Source organism: Sminthopsis crassicaudata, chromosome 1 (genome assembly GCF_048593235.1).
Source record: "Sminthopsis crassicaudata isolate SCR6 chromosome 1, ASM4859323v1, whole genome shotgun sequence".
Classification (NCBI taxonomy): Eukaryota; Metazoa; Chordata; class Mammalia; order Dasyuromorphia; family Dasyuridae; genus Sminthopsis; species Sminthopsis crassicaudata.
Genome location: NC_133617.1, coordinates 251,121,560 through 251,141,579, shown reverse-complemented (window position 1 = coordinate 251,141,579; position 20,020 = coordinate 251,121,560). Strand labels below are relative to the sequence as shown.

The 20,020-nt window shown below is 34.5% G+C and overlaps 1 protein-coding gene across 1 annotated transcript in view; it reads left to right on the top strand.

Annotated features, from left to right (window-relative positions):
• Positions 1–20,020, top strand: part of LOC141548743 (ethanolaminephosphotransferase 1-like) — a 157,173-nt gene that overhangs the window by 109,512 nt on the left and 27,641 nt on the right. Inside the window, exon 6 of the mRNA XM_074277888.1 lies at positions 7,230–7,338. Coding sequence (XP_074133989.1) covers positions 7,230–7,338 — 109 coding nt within the window. The remainder of the gene's footprint in view (positions 1–7,229; positions 7,339–20,020) is intronic.

Genomic DNA, 20,020 nt, shown 5'->3' with positions numbered 1-20,020 from the left:
TTGGGATACAGACCTGCTGGTGATATTGCTAGATCAAAGGATATGTACAGTTTTATAGTCCTCTGGGCATAATTTCAATTTGTTCTCCAGAATGGTTGGACAAATTCCCAAGTTTGTTAGTTTTCTATTCATCTCTAACAGCTTTTGCCATCTCAGATAGGTGTGAGGTGTTATCTCAGAGTTGTTTTAATTTAAATTTATTTAATCAATAGGCATTTAGCACATTAAAAAAAAAATTTCTTCCTGCAAGCTATTTGCTCATATCCTTTGATTATTTATGAATTGAGGAATAGCTCTTATTTTTATAAACTTAATTCACTTCCATTTGTACATAAGAAACAAAGCCTTTTTCAGAGAAACTTACTATAAAAATTTTTGATATTGTCTATGGTACCTTTTAGCAAAATGTATTTTCCCTAATTATCTTTTTTAGGTCTTTTTTTTTTTTTTTGCTGTCTGAGATCATGGTTGCTAATCTCTATCTCTCTCTTTTTACTTTAGCTGATACATAATAGATTGTGCTCTATCCATTTATTTTAACTCTGTGCACATTTTTTTTTCCTCCAAGTATGTCTCTTGTAAACAAGTTATTATTGGATTTTGGTTTCTAATCCATTCTACTGTCTTGTATTTTATGCCTGAGTTCATCCCAATTACATTCACAGTTATGATTACTGTGCATTTATTTCTCTCCATTCTATTTTCTTTTGTTTATCCTTTTCTCTCTTTTTATCCTGTCCCTCCTCAAAAGTCTGATTTGATTCTAACCACTGCCCCCCTTAATCTTCACCCTTTTATCATCCTGCCCTCATATCTCTGAGCCTCTCCCCTTCCTATTTCCCTATTGCTTAAGATAGATTTCTATACACAACAGAATAAACATTTATATCTATGTATGTATATTCTTCCCTCTTTGACTAATTTTGATGAGAGTGAGGTTCAAGCATACCTGCCAATCCCCTTTTTTTTCTCCTCCCCTAGAAATAATCTTCCTCTCTTATGTGAAAAAAAATTTCCCTATTTTTTCTCCTTTCCATCTTCTCCCAGTGCATACCTCTTTCTCATTCTTTCATTTGAAGGAGAGGATCCTCCTGACATAATCAACTTAGACTAATGTTCTTGTTATATAGATTTCTATCTGCCCTAGTAAAGAATAATTTTCCCTTATAGAATGTAAGCAGTTCAATTTTATTGAGTCTTTTATAGATTACTCTTTCCTCCCATTTTATGCTTCTCATGAGCCGTGTGTTAGAATGTCAAATTTTCTTCTGGTCTTTTCATCAGGAATGCTTGAAAGTCATCTGTTTTATTAAATGCCCATTTCTCTTCCCCTTCTCCAAAAGTTTATACTCAGTTTTGCAAAGTAAATTATTCTTGGTTTCAATCCTAATTTTTTTTGACTTCTGGAAATACCATGTTCCAAGCACTCTAGACTCATTAACATAGTAGCTACTAAATTTTGTGTCATTCTGACTGTGGCTTGACAATAATTGTATTGATTTTGTTTTCCTGGCTGCTTATAATATTATCTCCTTGACCTGAAAGTGCTGGAATTTAGCTGTGATATTCTTGAGAATTTTCCTTTAAGACATCTTTCAAAAGGTGAACAGTGGAGTCTTTGAATTTCTATTTTATGCTCTGGATCTAAGATATCAGGGCAATCTTCCTTCATAATTTCTTGAAAAATTATGTCTAGACTTTTTTTTTTGATCATGGCTTTCAGATATTTCAATAATTGTTAAATCATCTCACTTTAATCTATTTTCGAGATCAGTTTTTTTTTCCTAATGAGATATTTTGCATTTTTTCCTTGTCTTTGCATTATTTCTTAATGTCTCATGTAGTTATATTAGTTTCTAATTTTCCAATTTCAATTTTTAAAGAATTATTTTCTTTAGTGAACTTTTGTGCTGCTTCCTCAAAGGCCCAAGGCCCATAGCTAGTGTTATTACTATGCTTCATCTTGGACCCCCACTCCCATATCATGGACCTCTCTTGAAAAACTTCCTAAGTTGTCTTAGGCTAGAAAAATGTCTCACTCTGATCTTTTATTGATGCTGCTCCTCCAAAATCTGATTTTAAGAGTTATTTGAAAGATGTTTGAAAAGGAATTTTGGTTGAGTTCGGTTAGAGTTCCTGCCTGAACTCCATCAATTTGAACACTATTTGGGTGACTTTTGAAAAGGGGGTTTATATTCCCTTAAGGGCATAGCCTCTTCCATTTTCATGGGGGTAGGAAGACTAAAGTTTTTCAAAATGAGTTCACAATGACCTCAACTTTTTTGGAGGGGTGGGATTCACAGTGAAGTATATTTTGATTTTTTGAATGGGGCCTTGAAAACACTTAACTCCTTTTCCTGGAGGCTATTTCAGAGAATAACCTTTTCATTCTCATTTTACCTAATATCAGAAGTCTCAAGGAATGCTATTAATTCATAACTGCTAATTTGACTGAATGCATAATTTGCATCTTGAACCATGTCAGCCTCTTCTTGGTAACCACAGAAGGTTTCCATGTTCCAAATGAGAAATTCACTTTACTTTTCTCTTTAATCGGATTGACTTGTGGTTTTAACCCTAGAAGGAAAGATGGATTTTGATCAAAAGAAAAGTTCAGATGTCACAGTAAGACAGTAAGGGGAGAATAAACCAAAGGCATGCAGCTTGGCAGTCTAGTTGCATATCAAATTTGTAGACAAGCCTGTGCCCTTGATACTATGATGAGATAGCTATTTTTCCTTCAGATGTCTATTTGATCAACTCTACATCCCAATTTAGCATCCATATACAACAGGAGATCTTTATTTCTTATAATAACTTCCTCTAATTATATATTTATGAAAAGTAATGTAATAAACTTGATAAGGACCTGACCAGGAAGACTTGGATTAAAGTCTCATCTCTGATACACACTAGCTGAGGGATGCTGAGCTCAATGCCCCAAGCAAAGTCTGGGACTATATACATTACAGAGAGGCTGCCCACCTACTATTTATTTATACACACACACACACACACACACACACACACACACACACACACACACACACATATACACAGGTACTATCCTAGCTGTTGGGGGCCTCCAGTTCTCTCTGTGGGTCAAGATTGGAATAGACTCACTTGAGCCTAAAAGCAATATTCAAGTTCTGATCTAAGTCTCAGCCAAACCAGAGTATAGGAGATTATCTGTTCAGTTTGGTCATTTGGAGGAACTTTGAAGGATAAAAATTTTCCAGAGTGGTTAATAAGGATCTAGATCTAAATGTACTCTTCTGAGTTGGTTGTTCCCCATTTCTGACCTATCAAGTCCTCTGAACTGCAATCCTGTCTGGCCTTTCAATATTATGTGTATATTTGTATTGATTAATTTTAGATTTTCCCTTTTTGCATTTTTATATACTTGTCTTCTCTGTTAATATGTCAGCTCCTTACTTATATATTGTTTCATTCTTTGTATTTGTATCCTTTTTTAGCACAATGCCTGACACATAATAATCACACAATAAGTGCTTATTAATTGATTGATTGATGTTTCTGGTTATGAGTCAAACACTTGAGATAATTCTAGAAACCTTGAAAGCACTGGGACTGCACTGAAAAAAGCAAAGAATTGTAACTGGAATAGAAGTATAAACATCAGATGATAGGAATCCATTTACCAGGAGAAGTAGAAGTAATCACTCTGTGGGGTCATCTAGATCCCATATAGCAATGAAAAAGCCACAATTAGATTCTATTTCTCAGCCTACCTTCTTAACACAGAACTTGACTGCCACAAACAAGAAATAGTGATATTCTCATGCATTCCACCATTATTCAGTCGTAACCTCACCTCCAATATGATACGTCCAAACATTATTTTTCACTAATTTATAGCTGTCTGAGGTGTCATATTGAGATTGATGATGCTCAGCGTTGAGCCACTCATCCTTTCTATCCCTTTGTTCAATATTAGATTGTCTTAATCTCTCAAACAGAATATACCTTCCCCGAGATAACTTTAGAGTTATCTCATATGCAAAAAACTCCCTGAAAGAAATTTTGATGCACCCATCAGAACATCATCATATTCTTTGGTGAATTTATGGTCATTCCCAGTATAATATCTGGGATACCAATTTTATCATAATTTACCAATAAGTATGTTAAGTGCCTTACTCCTGAGAAGCTTCAGAGTACTGGTACAAAGGAAGTCTTTGTATTTTTTTAAACCACTCTTCCTTCTTTTGCTACCATTATTCTTGAATACTCTCTCTTTTGCTCTATTTGGTTCAGTCCCTTTCAGTAGAATAGACCTTCAATCACAAGTATACCCCCATGCTCCTTGGCCCATTTACCCCTAGACCCAGCAAAAGTGCTTCCAAGTCACCCTTTGCTTATCCAAAGGCGTGAGAACCTATAGGTCATGAAGCTCCCATGAAGTAACACATTGTGTTACTAGTCAAGCCATCAGGCTGTTGGACGTCATAGTATGAATTGTGAGTAGGTCTTTTGTGGTTGCACTGTGGCTTATTGATGTGAATATGAAAATTACCTTTTCAGTATTTATATAAGACAACTTCATTTTAGTTCATGAAAACAAAATCAGTTATGTAATTTAACAAAAGAGCTCCTTTAGTGTTCTTATCCTAGTCAAAAATGTGATAAACCCTAAAATAGTGAATTTTCCTGAGGAATTTTAGATTTGACCTGTAGCAAACAGAACTGACAAGTCTATCTGTCTTTATTCTCCAGTATAGATGTAGTTGCAGTGCAAGTCAACAGAAAGATTTTAAAGAACAAATTGGACAGTACTTCAAAATGCATAGTGTTGTCTTTCCTCTGGCCCCTCTTCCATCCCATTAGACATTTTTTCTTTTTATTAAATTTTTTCTTATAGCAAATATGCATAACTTCTTCAGGCATCATGTCTATTTCTTTGAGCCTGTGGAATATGAAGATTTGTATTTCACCTTCACTTCAAATACAGGGTCAGTCCCAGCTACTTTAGCATAGTATCTCATAGGTATTTAGAAAGTATTAAGGTCTACGTGAGTTATGAGGTCTTCATTTAGTCCTAATTCTATGAGAGAATCAGTTTATAGAAACTTTTCAGTTATTTTAATTAGAAACAGCCTTGTTACTTTCAATACCAATATTAGAAAATGTCATGACTGCCAATTGGAAAATAACTGGGGAGGGGGAATTCTTTAAATTTATTCGAAACTGTTATGAGAAATAGCTGCTCAGAAGTATACTCTAGTGTTTGAAAATACTATCAGTGGGGTTTTATTCAACATGTTGAATATATATTCAACAAATATTTATTTGTTATATGAAAAATAATATGTGTAAGTGCTTCTTTTAAAAAAGTTCTATCCCTCTGTCTCTCCTCCTATTGAACAAAACAAAAAAGCCAAGACAATAAAACCCTCAATATATAGTTGACCAGAAAAACAAAATTTTCAAATTGATCATATCCAAAAATGTGTCTCTTTTTGCATTTTAAATCCATCATCTCTTTATCAAAGGTGATTGTAATGTTTTGTTTTCATTCTTTTGGGCTTAAAGTTTATCACTGCCTTGATCGTTGTTTTTAAGTCTTTCAGAGTTCTTTTTATAATATTGTTGTCATTGTATAAATTTTTTTCTATGTTAATTCATCGAGGACTTCCCAGTTTCCTTTGAAACTGTCTATTTCATCATTTCTTATGAAATAATACTATTTGTGCATATGTTTCTTAAAATGGTAATTTGAGATACTGGAACCAAAGAATTATGACTTGGTTACCAAGTTTTTAGGCAGCTAGATGAGTACAGTGGGCAGAGCACTAGGTATAAAATAAGGAAGATCTTAATTCAAATTTAGCCTCAGCATATCCCAGTTGATCCTTGGCAAGTTACCTCCCCTTCTTGCCTCAGTTTCCTCATTTGTAAAGAGACGTGGAGAAGAAATAGCAAGCCACTACAGTTTCTTTATTAAGAAAATCTCAAATGGGATCAACAAAGAGTCAGACATGATATAAATAACTGAACAACAAATATTCTAGTCTTTATTTCCCCTAAATACAGTATGTAATTTTAAATTGTAGTTGTTCTTTCACCAGCTTCACACATTATTTAGCACTTGGTGTAGCTAAAGTATAGAACTCATATTACCACTTACAGTTAACAATCATTTCTAATGGTTTCGTGTGAAAATGTACTTTAATGTCTGGGACCACCAATTTTCAGAACTTTCTCACCAGATCCTGGAAGGATATAATAGGTCCTTATAATGTTAACTCTAAATTTCCACCTTTTCATAGATAGAAACACTCTCCTTCTATACCTCTACCACCAAAACTTCTCAGAGGTTCAGATTTGGTGAACAAAAGGTAGTTGGCTCTTAGGTGGTTCTAAGTGTTTTCAAATCTAAGATTATGAACTTCTGTAAATCTGTAAGTCTATGTAAGAATTATATAAGTCTATACAAGACTGACAGCTTAAAATTGCACTAAAATTTTTGGGATACCCTGTATGAATATACGCATACACACATACCCAATCATACTTGTTTTTCTTTTTTTTCCTCTTCTACTTGGTTATACCCACATCTATGTCTGGTCAATAGGGAGATTTTTTTTTGTGCACTCATAAAAATGTTCCAACAGAATAACTGTTAATACATTAAGTGAAGTAATATAAGAGGTAGTACTTGGTTCTTCTCATTTTGCTTGTTTTTGCATTTTCAACTTTTAAAAGGATTTGAAATCTTTTTAAAATGGATTCGTTTTTTGCTCAGTGTTTATGGTGAGGAATTGTCATTGTCATAATAGTTATAAGACCAGTGAAATTAAAAATATAAAGATTACACACATAATCATAAATAAAAATTACAGAAGACTTTTGCTTTCTTATTTGAATAATGAGTTTGAGTGGGACTGTTGGTGAAATAAAACATAATAGACTTCCAATTTCATTCCCATTTCATTAAAATGGATTAATTTAGTAAACTTATGAAACTAGTCATTTATTTTGAAAATACAATAAGACAGGAAGAAAATATTGTAGCAAAGAAAGCAGACAGAATAAAATAATTTTAAAATATATAAAGATGAAAATGGAAAGCATTTAATGAGAAATTCTTAAACTCTGATATAGTAAAACATACTTTCCCTTTTCAAATTCAGATGATAATAGTTTAATAACATTGTTTTTATGTTGATTTGCAAGTGACAAAAATTAATTTGCTCTTTTTTTTATAGACACTGGTAGCAGGGTATCTGCTGACGGCTATTGTTGGTGTAGAAATGTGGCACAAACCTTTGGTGTTTGGTTATTATATTACAACTGTGTCAATGACCTTGGTTATAGGTAAGTTCTCAGAGTAACTCAAATCTGTTATTTTTTCCACTATTTATTTTCATAAATTTATTTTGCATACTATAGAATCAGATAATCAGTTCATTCTACACAACTTTTGGGGAGTGTGGGTAGTTTTCTTCTTTCTCTTTCCTCATGATTTTTGGTTTATTATTTGATTATTCACTCAATCAACAGAAATTTAATAAGCATCTACTTACATGCAAAATATATGCAGATCTATTTTTTCTTTTTTCTTTTGGAGGGATTGGAGAAAATCAGGCCCATGATTTCATTGGTAAAGGGATCTCCTAATGAGGAAATTTACCCTAATGGTGCAGGTGAGCACCTGCTGTAATTTATTCATTTAATTTACAGCTTCAGAGAGATTAAGTGATTTGCCCAGAGTCATACATTGGTATATGATTAGGGAAGGACTTGAAATGAAGTCTTCCTGACTCCAAAGATATTTATTTATATTCCATGCTTCCTCTTCTAGCAGAAATAATAAGGATGAAATAAGTCATAGCTTTTGCCTTCAAGAGCTTACAACTAAGGAGATAAAACATAAACCTAATACAAAAAGAGACTCTCTTCTATATGAGAAGTACAGAATATTTTGAGAATTCAGAGAAGGGAAAATTAATTTGTACCTGTAGGAGTCAGGAAAGCTTTGGTGGAAAAGGTAGCATTTGATGTGCATCTTGAAGAATGGACAGGATTTCAATAGGCTGTGAAGGATTTGTTTCTTGATTGATATTTCCCTCTGTGATAATGGGAGGGAAAGCCTGCTCTTGTAACTTCTCAGGTATGTACTGAGTAAGCAGAGGCTAGGGCCATATCTCATCATAGTTCAATTCCTGTTGTGACAGGAGAAAGTCAAGTCTTGCCACTCTCTTGCTCCTGTGGATTAAAAAAATAAACAAATTCCCTACCAAGAATCTCTGCTGTCTGGGAATGCAGAGAGATGGAGAGGACTCTCCTGGGCTTAAAGCCCTTCAGGAGAAACTCTTTGGAATTATATCAATTCACTGATGAGGACATCTTCCTTCTCTTCCTTCTTATCTCTCCCTCCTGGCTTTCCTGGCTTCCTTGAAGTTCCACCTAAAATCTCACTTTCTTTAGCATTCATTTCCTAATCCCCTTAATTCTAGTGCTTTCCCTTAGTTGATTATTTCCAATTTATCCTGTATATAGTTTGTACATAGTTGTCACTCCCATTAAACTGTGAGTCCCTTGAGAGCAGGAACTGTCTTTTACCTCTCTTTGTGTCCCTCAGAGCTTAGCATAGTGTTTACTACTTTATAGATGCTTAATAAATGTTTACAGACTGGCTGACTGAAACCAAAATGTGAGTGCAGGATTACCTCTAATTCTATGATTTTTCTTCTTCTGCTATATGAGTAATATACTTCAATGGTGTTATACTTATTCTGCCTTTTTGAGACCTAAGTTGGCTAGTTTCAAGATTGCTAAGATAAGACAATTTTATGCTCTCTTACATAATTCTGCTTTCAACCCCCTGCTGGAAATAATTAAAATCAGTTGTCTCTTAGCAAATGACTGGGCTGGCTGCCACCTCACCCTGCCATGCTGGTTTCCTGTCTTTTCTGGAGGGTAATAGAGCAAGAAAAAACAAACAAAAAAAAAAAAAAAACCCAAACCCATAGGATATAGAGACATAAGAAAGTCTTAGGAGAATATAACTTAACTCCTTTGTTATACAAATGAAAAACTGAAGTCCAAAGTCACACATAGATAAGAAATTGGGCAAGCTTATCCCTATTTTTTCTGGGAAGTCCATATTCATAGGAATTCCTCTGGCTGCTCCCTTTCCCCTTATTCCTTCCTATACTGTGGGGAGTACAGAGACAGGGCATGTGCCCTTATGACACATATAAATGATTACTCCTCAGGTGATTCCTGTTCTCTGCTTGCATTTGCATTGGGCAGGATGGCCTTCTCTGCCTTACCTGAAGTGTAACCATAATTGCCTTTCATGCCTAAGTATCTCCTTGGCAAGGATTTTTCCTACCACTGTGGCAGATAGTCTCTGGTATACCCTGTAAGGCTGCTTGCCAAGTCAATAAGCATTTATTAAATGCCTGCTATGTAGCATTTGCCAAGCCCTAGGAATACAAAGAAAGACATAAGACAATCTGGGATTGTCTTATGGAGATTCTAGAAATTAGGAATGGTTCAATAGAGGTAGCTAGATGGGTTGGTGGATAGAGCATGGCCCTGGAAGTCAGGAGCACACAGATTCAATACTGCCTCAAACACTTAACACTGACTAGCTGTGTTTCTGAGCAAGCACTTAACCCCAACTTCCTCACAAAAATTGAAAGAAAAAGAAAAAAAGGAATGGTACAATAAAAATAGGAAATCCCTGGATATATTGGAACAACAGTGAGCTGTCCAGCTTGACTGGAAGATAGAGTGATGGTGAATATTATGAAGTAAACCCTGGGGAAAATATTGAATCCACATGATTTTTTATTGTGGTTCAGACATTTCAGCTGTGTCTGACTCTTCATAAGCCCATTTGGGCTTTTCTTGACAAAGATATTGGAGTGCTTTGCCATTTCTTTCTCCAATTCTTTTTTTGTAGATAAGGAAACTGAGGCAATCAGGGTTAAATGACTTGCCCAGACTCACATATTTTCACTCAAGAAAAAGCATTTTCCCAACTCCAAGATGGTCCTCTATTCACTATGCTTCTTAGCTGCCTTATTCATATGATTAAGTCAGATTTAATAATATTCTTCAGCTATAAGAAAGGAGCTTCTACAGACAATAGATATTGCCCTTTTCCGTGTCCCTTGAGGACAGAACAGAAAGTATTGGGCTCTTCTTTGTCTAAGAGGTTAGCTTCTTTCGGCTTCAGTTTTCTTTTCTATAAAGTTAGGAGATTAGAATAAAGTACACACATGTATATGTACATACATATACATACATGCATTTATAAAATGACCTATTTATCTCAGTTTGGGTTGGTTTGTCTGAAGCATTCTTACTTGACAATTGTTAAATTAGTTTCGCCTAAGTGAAGCTGTTCTCTTCAATCATTGTTTGGGTTCCTATCTAAGTCTGTCCTTCTTGAAGCCATGTGGTCCCATGAAGAATTATCATTCCTAGATCTTGTATATATTACATAAGCTCCTTCCAATTATCAACAACAGATTGCTATCTCTTATTTCAAAACCGAAACTCTCTCTAGTAAAATAGATTTTTTAAGTTCTCAATTCTCACACGTAGAACTGAAATGATGGATATATCTTGACTGTCAAAAGTTGACTAAGCTTTTCCCGGCTTAGATAAATAATTTTCCCCACTTATGCAGGTTCTCTGGTCCCTTAGGTTTTGCCTTCTGAAAACCTTTGTGTAATCACATCCCTACAAATTTACAAAAAGCCATTGTTGTAATTCTGACATTTGCTTGTGAACTTGAACAACTTCCTTTCTTTAAGTTCATTTTTCTTATTTACAAAATGATGAATAACAATACCCTCCACTACATACTTCCCCTGGGTTGATGTGAGGAAAGTATTGTAGAAGTCCCTTCACTTCTCTGTGCTCAAAGCTAGTCTATAAGAATATATATACATATATATATATATATATATATATATATATATATATATATATATATATATATATATATATATATATATATTGCAGTATTGCAGTATAGTTACTGATCTGTTTTTGGAGAGAAAGCTTACTTACCTGGAGTTCCTACACCAATAAAATCACAAATCCAAACATGTATGATGCCATACTAAAGCTAAAAAGGACCATAAAACCATCTAGTATAGTTCTCTTTAAGGGATGCCCAGTGCCTTTCTGTTATGATTTCTTATCTTTTCCTTAGCCAATTTAAATGTTGAGCTCAGGACTATATCTTCTATCTCTTTCTTTTATTTTTTCCCCCAATCCGTTAATAAGCATTTATTAAAAACTATGTTGTGAATTTAATTCTTCTGAGATCATAGTGATTTGCAATTTAATCATAGAGCACCATCAGGAGACATTTGGTGTCTATTGGTTTTTATGGTGAGCAGCGTGGGATCATTGAAGAGTAATGAGTGTCCTAACTATAATTTGCTCCAACCAAATTGATTCCTGATCAATTCTAGTTTTAGAGCATTCTTAATCTACAGTGTTTGTTCAAGAGTCACATTTGAATGGATTCATTGGATTGCTTATTTCCTTGACATAATGTAGATGATATCCATTTTCTTTTTGGTCCTTTTTGTTTTTCTAGTGTAGATGGAAAAATAGTTTTATTTTCCATGACTGCATTTCATTGAGGAAGTATTTAGTGCATTCACTATGAAGGTATTTGCAAATAGGTGCATTTTGGAGAGTCTTACAAGAAAATTAGCTCTTGGATAGGAAATTTTTCACGATTTATCAGATATCTCTAGAATACTTACATACTTAAAACATTTAACATATTATTTTCAAAACTATCCTGCTTATCTGTGATTTCCTTCCCTTGAACTCCTTTCTCTTCTACTCTATGTATTTTTAAAATGAATCATGTAGGGGCAGCTAGGTGGAGCAGTGGATAGAGCACCAGCCTTGAATTCAGGAGGACCTGAGTTCAAATCTGGTCTCAGACATTTAGCACTTCCTAGCTGTGTGACCCTGGGCAAGTCACTTAACCCCAGCCTCAGAAAAAAGAAAATGAATCATGTGAATTCTTCAGACCAATAAACACTACACATCACTACAGATAGTAGAATCATTTATCTTCTATATCTCTGTCAACAAAGTGCCTATGAAAGCATATTTGTTTCCTTCATAGTTTTTATCTAAATGTCCTTTAAGTATGTGTAGACTTTTCCAAAAGAATTTGACCAAACATGGGTCATCAGTTGGTAATATCTTCTTAAATGCTCTGTTTTGGTAGAACTAACATTCATTACCTTTTCTGTTCTTTTAAAATATTTTCCTCTTCAAACATTTTGAGTATAAATCCTTGGGTTTGATTTTAAAATTGTTTCAGCATGTACTTGATCATACTCATTTTGCATTTCTTAAAGACAATTAGCAGTATTTAACATATCATATTAGGTAGAGAGTCCAAATAGGTTGTTGTTACCAGCGAGAATAATTCACTGTAAAAACTTTCCATTTTGCATACATTCATTATTCCTTGTTAAGCTTTATATCCTCTGCACAATCTGTTTTCGTTGACTCTCAAGCCAAGCTTTCTGTAGGTTTGTTTTCTCAATTGCATTTTGCTTTTTTGTGAACTTATATTATTTATAATTTGCAATTTTTGTTAGTAGTGTTTTGTAAATAAGTTTATACTTGACCTACATTGCCCTTGGCTGAAATGTGTTTCTGCTTAACAAGGAGATTATTTTTTTTCTGACTCAGGTAATTTAGTTTCCTTGTGCCAACTGTTTTGCATCTGTTAAACTTCTCTGGGAAATGACAGTAAACAAAGTTAATATCTTCACTTTTGTCCTTTTTCCATGTTTCAGACTTGACAGTCTCTATCAATTAGAGGGCTATCTCTAATTGCATGAAATATTTCCTCTTCATTTTTATCCCTCCTTTTAAAACAGTATTTACTTTGACTTATGTTTTGCCCAGCAATGAATATCATGTCTACAACTAGTCACTGGCTCAGTTAAAATATTGTCATTTTGATTTATTTTATGATGTTGTTTGGCGTTTACCATGTTCCATGCTTTCTAACTCTATTCTTATACAGAATATTCATAATATTTAGCCATTCGCTATCTAACTAGTCTATATATTCCTTCAACCTAAATTACAATTTTCAATTTAGTTTTTTTTATCGTATTCCCTTGTTCCTAGTTTTACATGGATGTCACAGAATAATAGAAGTAGAAGTGGAAGTACATAGACTTCTAAATCTAATCTGTAAACTAAAGAAATCCTCACTAAGCTGTACAAAAGAAGTGGTTGTCCAGTCTCTACTTGAAGACCTTTAAAGAGGTAGAACCCATGACCTTTTTGGGCAGACTATTCCATTTTCAGATAGCTCTAATTATTAAGAAATTTTTCTTGACATCAAGTCTAAACTTGCCTCTTTGCAGTGCACTTTGCAGCATTCTCTCAGTGCTCCTGTTCTTCCTTCTAAAGTCAAACAAAACAAATCTAAATCCTCCTCCACATGACGTCCTTTCAAATACTTGGAGACAGCTATTAGTCTTCTCTTCTCCAGGCTAAACATATCATATTATTTCCTAATTCTCATATATTACTTCCAGACACTTTACATCTCATCAAGTCCTTTCTTAAACCCAGAATTGAAGATATTACTTCAAATGAGATCTAATGAGGGCAGGGTATAGCTGTGCCCCTTTTAATGTAACCCAAGGTCTCATTATTTTATATGGAAAACATATCACTGGGACTCTTATTGAGTTTGCCATCTACTAAAATAACAGAACCTTTTAAAAACAATTTCTTTCTCTTCTATATCTATTTTAATACCAAATACAAGACTTTACATTTGTTCCCACTGACTTTCCTCTTTTTTAGATTCATCCCTCTAGTTTGCCAAGATTCTTTTGGATTCTGACTCTCCCACCTTTTTTTTCACCTTCAAATTTAATGAGTCCAAGTCATTAATAATAATGTTAAATAGCATAAGGATATGTCATTTTTATTTTTATTTTGAACCACTATTAACAATTATTCTTTGAATCTGACCATTTAACTAGTTCTGAGCCAATCTGATTGTGTTGTCATAAAATCCATATATTTCTATCTTTTCAACAGGAATAGTTGAAGTATTTTATAAAAAATCCTTGCTAAAAATCTATGTAAATTATATTTACAACACTCCCTTCATTTGCTCAGTTAGTTACCCTATTGAAAAATAAAATTAAGTTAGTCTGTCTTTTTGTAATGAGTATTTCCCACACATGTCAATTATATCTTTAATGGTAATTTTAAGAATTTTCCTAGGAATAAATGTGAAAGGTTTTATTGTATTTTTAAAATTCTTCTTTTCTCTTCCATCTTTTAAATATTGTGGCAATGTCTGCTCTTCTGCAGTCATGTGGCCTCTCTTGGATTTTCAATGATCTTTCAGAGATCACTGACAGTAGCTTAACTACTACATCTGACAATTCTTTCAAGACCCAAGGATGTAGTTCATCCAAACTCAATAAACTTGAATTTATCAAGGCTATCTAGGTTTTCTCTTATCTCCCAATTGATCTTGAATAACAATTTCCTGTTAGTCATCTTTGTTCTGTTATTTACAATATAGATGATATTGCAGAGAAAACAGAAATAAAATTAGAGTGAACAGTGCTGCTTTCTCTCTCTCATCTAAATTTTATAATCCTAGCATAAGTCAACAAGTGTAAATGAGATCTCAAAATATATCAGTATACCAATCCAGTTCCCTAGTCAGTAAACATTTATTATTAGTGTTGAGTATCATGCTAAGCAATGGGGATACAAAGAAAGGTAAAAGACCATCCCTGCTTTTGAGGAGTGCACAGTCTAAGCAGGAGAAAATAAGAAAACAAATATGTATAAATAGGATAAATGCAGTATACTTAAGAGAAGGCATTAGTAATCAGAGGAACCAGAAAGGATCTGATACCAAAGTCTAATTGATGGAAGTAGCAGAATAGGGACAGTGATGCTCTTAGAACTGGGGAACTTTTATGATGAAAGGTAGTTAACTCATGTTGAGTTTTGGATGCCCGGTCTAAGGTACTCAGAAAATTGTTGGTATTGTATGACTATAGCTTAGGAGAGGCTGTGGCTCATTACAGAAGCCTAGGAATCATTTGCTGCATAGAGATGATTACTAATTCATGAAAGCTGATGAGGTCACCAAATACAATAGTATAGAGCAAATAGAGGAGACGCAGGACAGAGTCATATTCAGATTATGACTTGTAGTTGGAGGGATGATTCATTGAATTGGTCCATATATCACAGACAGATTTATTGATAAACAATGAATTGAGTTCAGAACTGAATAGGGAAAGCAGAGAAAAGGCTGGATTGATTTGGAGAAATTACACAATTCTAATTCTGGTGCTAGTCCCTGCTGGTAAAACATAACATTTTGCCATCAGTGTTTTCTCTTGGTGAAATAGTAATGGCTTTTAATCATACAACACCACAGTTTCAGAGGAATCAAAGTTTCAGATGATCCAAATGGCTGTGGAGAGCTGTATGGAAGAGAGCTATGTAAATAAGTTGTTACATTACCAAGGACGACATGTATGGTAGAAATGTCTTAAACAATATTACCCTGGACAAATATGACCAGAAAAGAAGGTGAGCTGGTCATATTGTGAGAACAAGAGTTGTGCTGGTATCCCCCAAATATTAAAAGACTCAAAAGGACTTTTAAGGATTTTGGAAAGATTTTTTATGAAGGATTTAGGACAAACCCAGTATGCGTGGCTGGATTACAGTCTGCAGTAGGAGAGAAAGTCAGCATAGAGATAAGATCATGGATCCATTAAATCATGACCTTTGACTAAATTTCTTACAGAATTAACTGATTTTATAATTAAAAATTTAAAAAGAATTGCTCTCCCACAAAGGTGAATCTCTTAATGAAGAGAACAATTGACTAACATCATAGGTTAAAAATTACCCAATTACTATGTGAATGCCAAAAGCCCTTTTTTTCTAAAAGCATTTTTTAAAAGTGTGCTCAAGAAGCTAAACCAAATGTATGAAAAATTTTAATATGGCATTATATTAGCTAAGACTTTGGCAATGTTATGTGTGGGTGGCCATTTATGATTCCCATCTGTCTTATCAGCAATAAAGATAGAGTTGTATTCTAATCTGATACCTGCTTAACCTTCTGAAGTCAGTGTGCAATGAATAAAATGTGTAAGTAGGGTCTTGAGGCTTGCAGTGGGGCTAAAAATGGTTTGAGAAAAGCACTGTGCTCAAATGCCACGTGCCACATTTCTAAGGACTAAATCATGTAGGAATTACATTTGCATTTTTCAGTGTTTAATTTTCATTCTGAAGGGATCTGTTTGCTCACTGATGCTTTTAATTTATTATGCTTGCTGTTGCAGAATACATCATTCTAAGAAAGAGATGCCTTTAATTTCAGCAGAGTAAAGAGAGGAAAAATGAACATGTGGCAGGATATGGAACTAATTTATAAAATTACTAGATGCCAATGACTCTATATGAATTCTTTTCTTATTCACTGTACCCCAGAATTACTTAGTTTCCTATATCTTCTTGTATTTTAGTTTTCCTTTTATTTATTCTCATTTCTCCCCAAATTTTCCCTTCCCTTGTTTTTATCTTTATATTCTGGTCTCTCTTTATTTTCTGGCTTCATCTTTTGTGCTTCCCTTTTCCTCATCCTTCCTATTTCTTCTATTCTTCCATTTCTTGTTTCCTAATTATCTCAATTGTATCCACTTATTTTACTACTTACTGGAATTTATTACTTCCTTTTGTAGAGGTAGAATTGTGTCCTATAAAGGATAGTGGATTGGAATTAGGAAATTTGGTTTTAGGTCTGGTATCACTGTTTGCTAATTGTCTAATCAAGTCAATAAGCACCTACTAGTGCCAGGCACTATGTGTCAAAAAATTGGGGATACAAAGAAAGGTTTAAAAAGTTCCTCTTCTCAAGGAATTTATAATTTATTTATTTTTATTTTTTATTTTTTGGAATTTATAATTTAATGGAACAGACAACTTGAAAACAATTATGTCCAAACACGATGCATATGGCAAAACTGTCTCTGAAGGAAAGCACTGAGATTGAGAAGGATTTAGAAAAGTTTCTTGTAGAAAATGGAACATTAGTTGAGGTTTGAAGAAAGCCAGGAAAGATATGAGACAGGGGTTAAAGAGACAGCCAGTGAATTTGTCCAGAATGCTGCGATTTGGGAGATGTTGCAAGGAACAGCTTAAAAAGGCAGTCATTGGATTGCAGAATGAGGGGTTGTAAGGCACAAGACGATTGGAAAGGTAGGAAGAGGCAAAGTTACAGAGCACTTTTTAACACTAAACAGAAGATTGTTTATCTTTGATCTTGAAGGCACAGGGAAACCTGTTTGAATAGGAGTGACTTGGTCAAACTTGTACTTTAAGAAGATTCCTTTAACAGCTGAGAATGGGAATGGGAAGATACTTGAGGCAGGAAGATCAAGCAGCCTGCAATAGTTCTGGTTTGAGGTGATGAGGCCCTGGATCATCAGGATAATGTAGTGTCAGGGAAAACGAGAGAGAGAGAGAGAGAGAGAGAGAGAGAGAGAGAGAGAGAGAGAGAGAGAGAGAGAGAGAGAGAGAGAGAGAGAGAGAGAGAGAGAGAGAGAGAGAGTCTGTCTGTCTATTTGTGTCTAATGATCAGTTATGATAGAAGTGAGAGAGAATGAGGAGAGAAGGGTGATAACTAGATTGTAAGCCTGCTTGCCTGGGAGGGTGATGATGCCCTCATCAGTAAAAGGGAAGTTGGAAAATGAGGAGGTTTGGTGGGGAGAGCAGGGAAGATAATGAGTTCAATTCTGGACCTAGAATTTAAGCTGTCTATGAAATATTCAGTTCGAGGCATCCATTAAGCAGTTGGAAATGTTGCCTTGAAGGTCAAGGAAAGGTTAACACTAGACAAATAAATTTGAGAATCACCTGGGTAGAGATAATAGTTGAACCTATGGAAGTTGATAAGATCACCAAGTGAAATCATGTGGGAAAAGAGAAGCGGACCCAAGAAAGGGACATGAGGGTTAGTGGTTGGGATCCAGATGAAGATCCAGGAAGAATCTGAGGAATGGATAGACTAGGAAGGAACAATGCCATGAAAACCTAGGAAGAAGAGAGTATCAAGGGCTTTAGAGAGATCAGAAAAGTGCCACTCATTTTGCCAACTAGAGATTCCTGGTAATTCTGAAAGGAATACTTTCGAAAGCCTGATGTAGCTGGAAACCTGGGTGCAGAGGTAAGAAGAGAGTGGGAGGATGGATGAAGCAGCAGGATGGCCTTCTTAAGGAATTTGATCACTAAAGGAGAAGAGATACAGGATGATAGCTGGTGAGGATCAGTGGATGAAGTGAGGGTTTTTTGAGGCTTGGAGAAACATGGATTTGTTTGAAGATAATAGGGAACCAGCCACTAGATAGTGAAAGAATGATAATTAGCAAAAGAGTGAGGGTGATCAAAAGGGGAATCTGTAGGAAAAGACAGATACAATGGAAACACTTGTGCTTATGTGACCTTGGGAAACACGCTTAACCTGTCTGAGCCTCAGTTTTTCCCTTTGAAAATAAGGGAAAATCATATGCCTACCTTAGGAGGGATGAATTAGATAACATAAATGTCTAGTCTGAGTCTTTGTTGTAGGAGTGATTCTCAAAGTCTATGTAATTGTATTGTAATCTCTGTGGGTTTAACCAAGTAGAAAAAATTTTCAGTAAGTCAGTTAGCAAGCACTTATTAGTCCCTTGTTATATGTTAGATATTTTTCAATGGGAATACACCAGAAAGGCAAAAACAATCCCTTCAATCAAGAACCTCAGTTATAATGAGGGAGACAACATCTTGATAAATAGATACATACAAAATATATACAGAGATGAAAGATGATAATCTGAAAGGGGAGGCGCTAGTAGAAGGAGAAAGAACTATTTCAGTGACAAATTTTGGCTACTTTCTGAAGTTTAGTCTAATATAATAGCAAAGGCCATCATCCGAATATTGGCTATTGAAATAATGAATTTTTTGGTCATAGTGACCCATTTTAACTTTAAAATACCATATAAAAGTGATCTGTGTTTATTCCAAACCTTACTCACTATTTCCCTCTTCCACCCACTCTGTTTCATTCATTCAATCTCTTTTATTTTCTCCCATAACATTTTTTTATTCCTTTTTCATTTCCACCTTGAGAAGCTAGCTTTAATAATCTAAACTGTATCCTAGGATACATTTAATGGCTGGAAAAATTAGCATGCTTTCCAAAGTTACTGGTTTCCATCTAGGGAGTATCTTTGGAATTTTCATGACCCAATATTATTAAATAGTTCCAAAGTCTTTGGAAGTGAGAAGTTATATTAAACTAAAATATTAGCATAATTTACATCATTGTCACTACTTCTAATTTTGAAATATTTACTATTATATTGTGTATTTGGCACAGACAGCTTCTTTCTATTTTCCATTTTTTAAATAGCTCTTATACCTAAATTCTAAGTGGCCTCTTTCATCTGTTAGATAGCTCAAGTAGCTGAAAAGAAGGGGCATGCTTTATAGGTGGTTATTTCTGGAACCTTATAAAAGATTCTAAGATTTCACTAGCAGAATATTAATTTTTTGTTCCAAAGACAAGCCTAAATTGTCACTTCATTTTTATAAGAAATGATTTGCTCAATCCTGGACCTTGAAAAGAATCAACATGGCCCCCCTCCCCCAAAAACCAAACAAATCCTAGTTTCAGGTTAAATTAACATTGATGAGAATTTGAATATTGGGGGTGCCAAGTAGTATCTCATTAAATGTCTTACTAGAGTGGCATTTTATTCCAGTTGTAAGATGATTTAAATATGAAATAAGAAAAAAGTTGCTTTTCCTGGCAGTGTGATGATTCAGACATTATTAGTGACTTTTCCAGCCCCTAAAACAGTATTTCCTTTTTAGCCTGGACATCTAGTAGCATTTATTGAGTAAGCTAGAGTAATTGAAAAATATAGTAAAC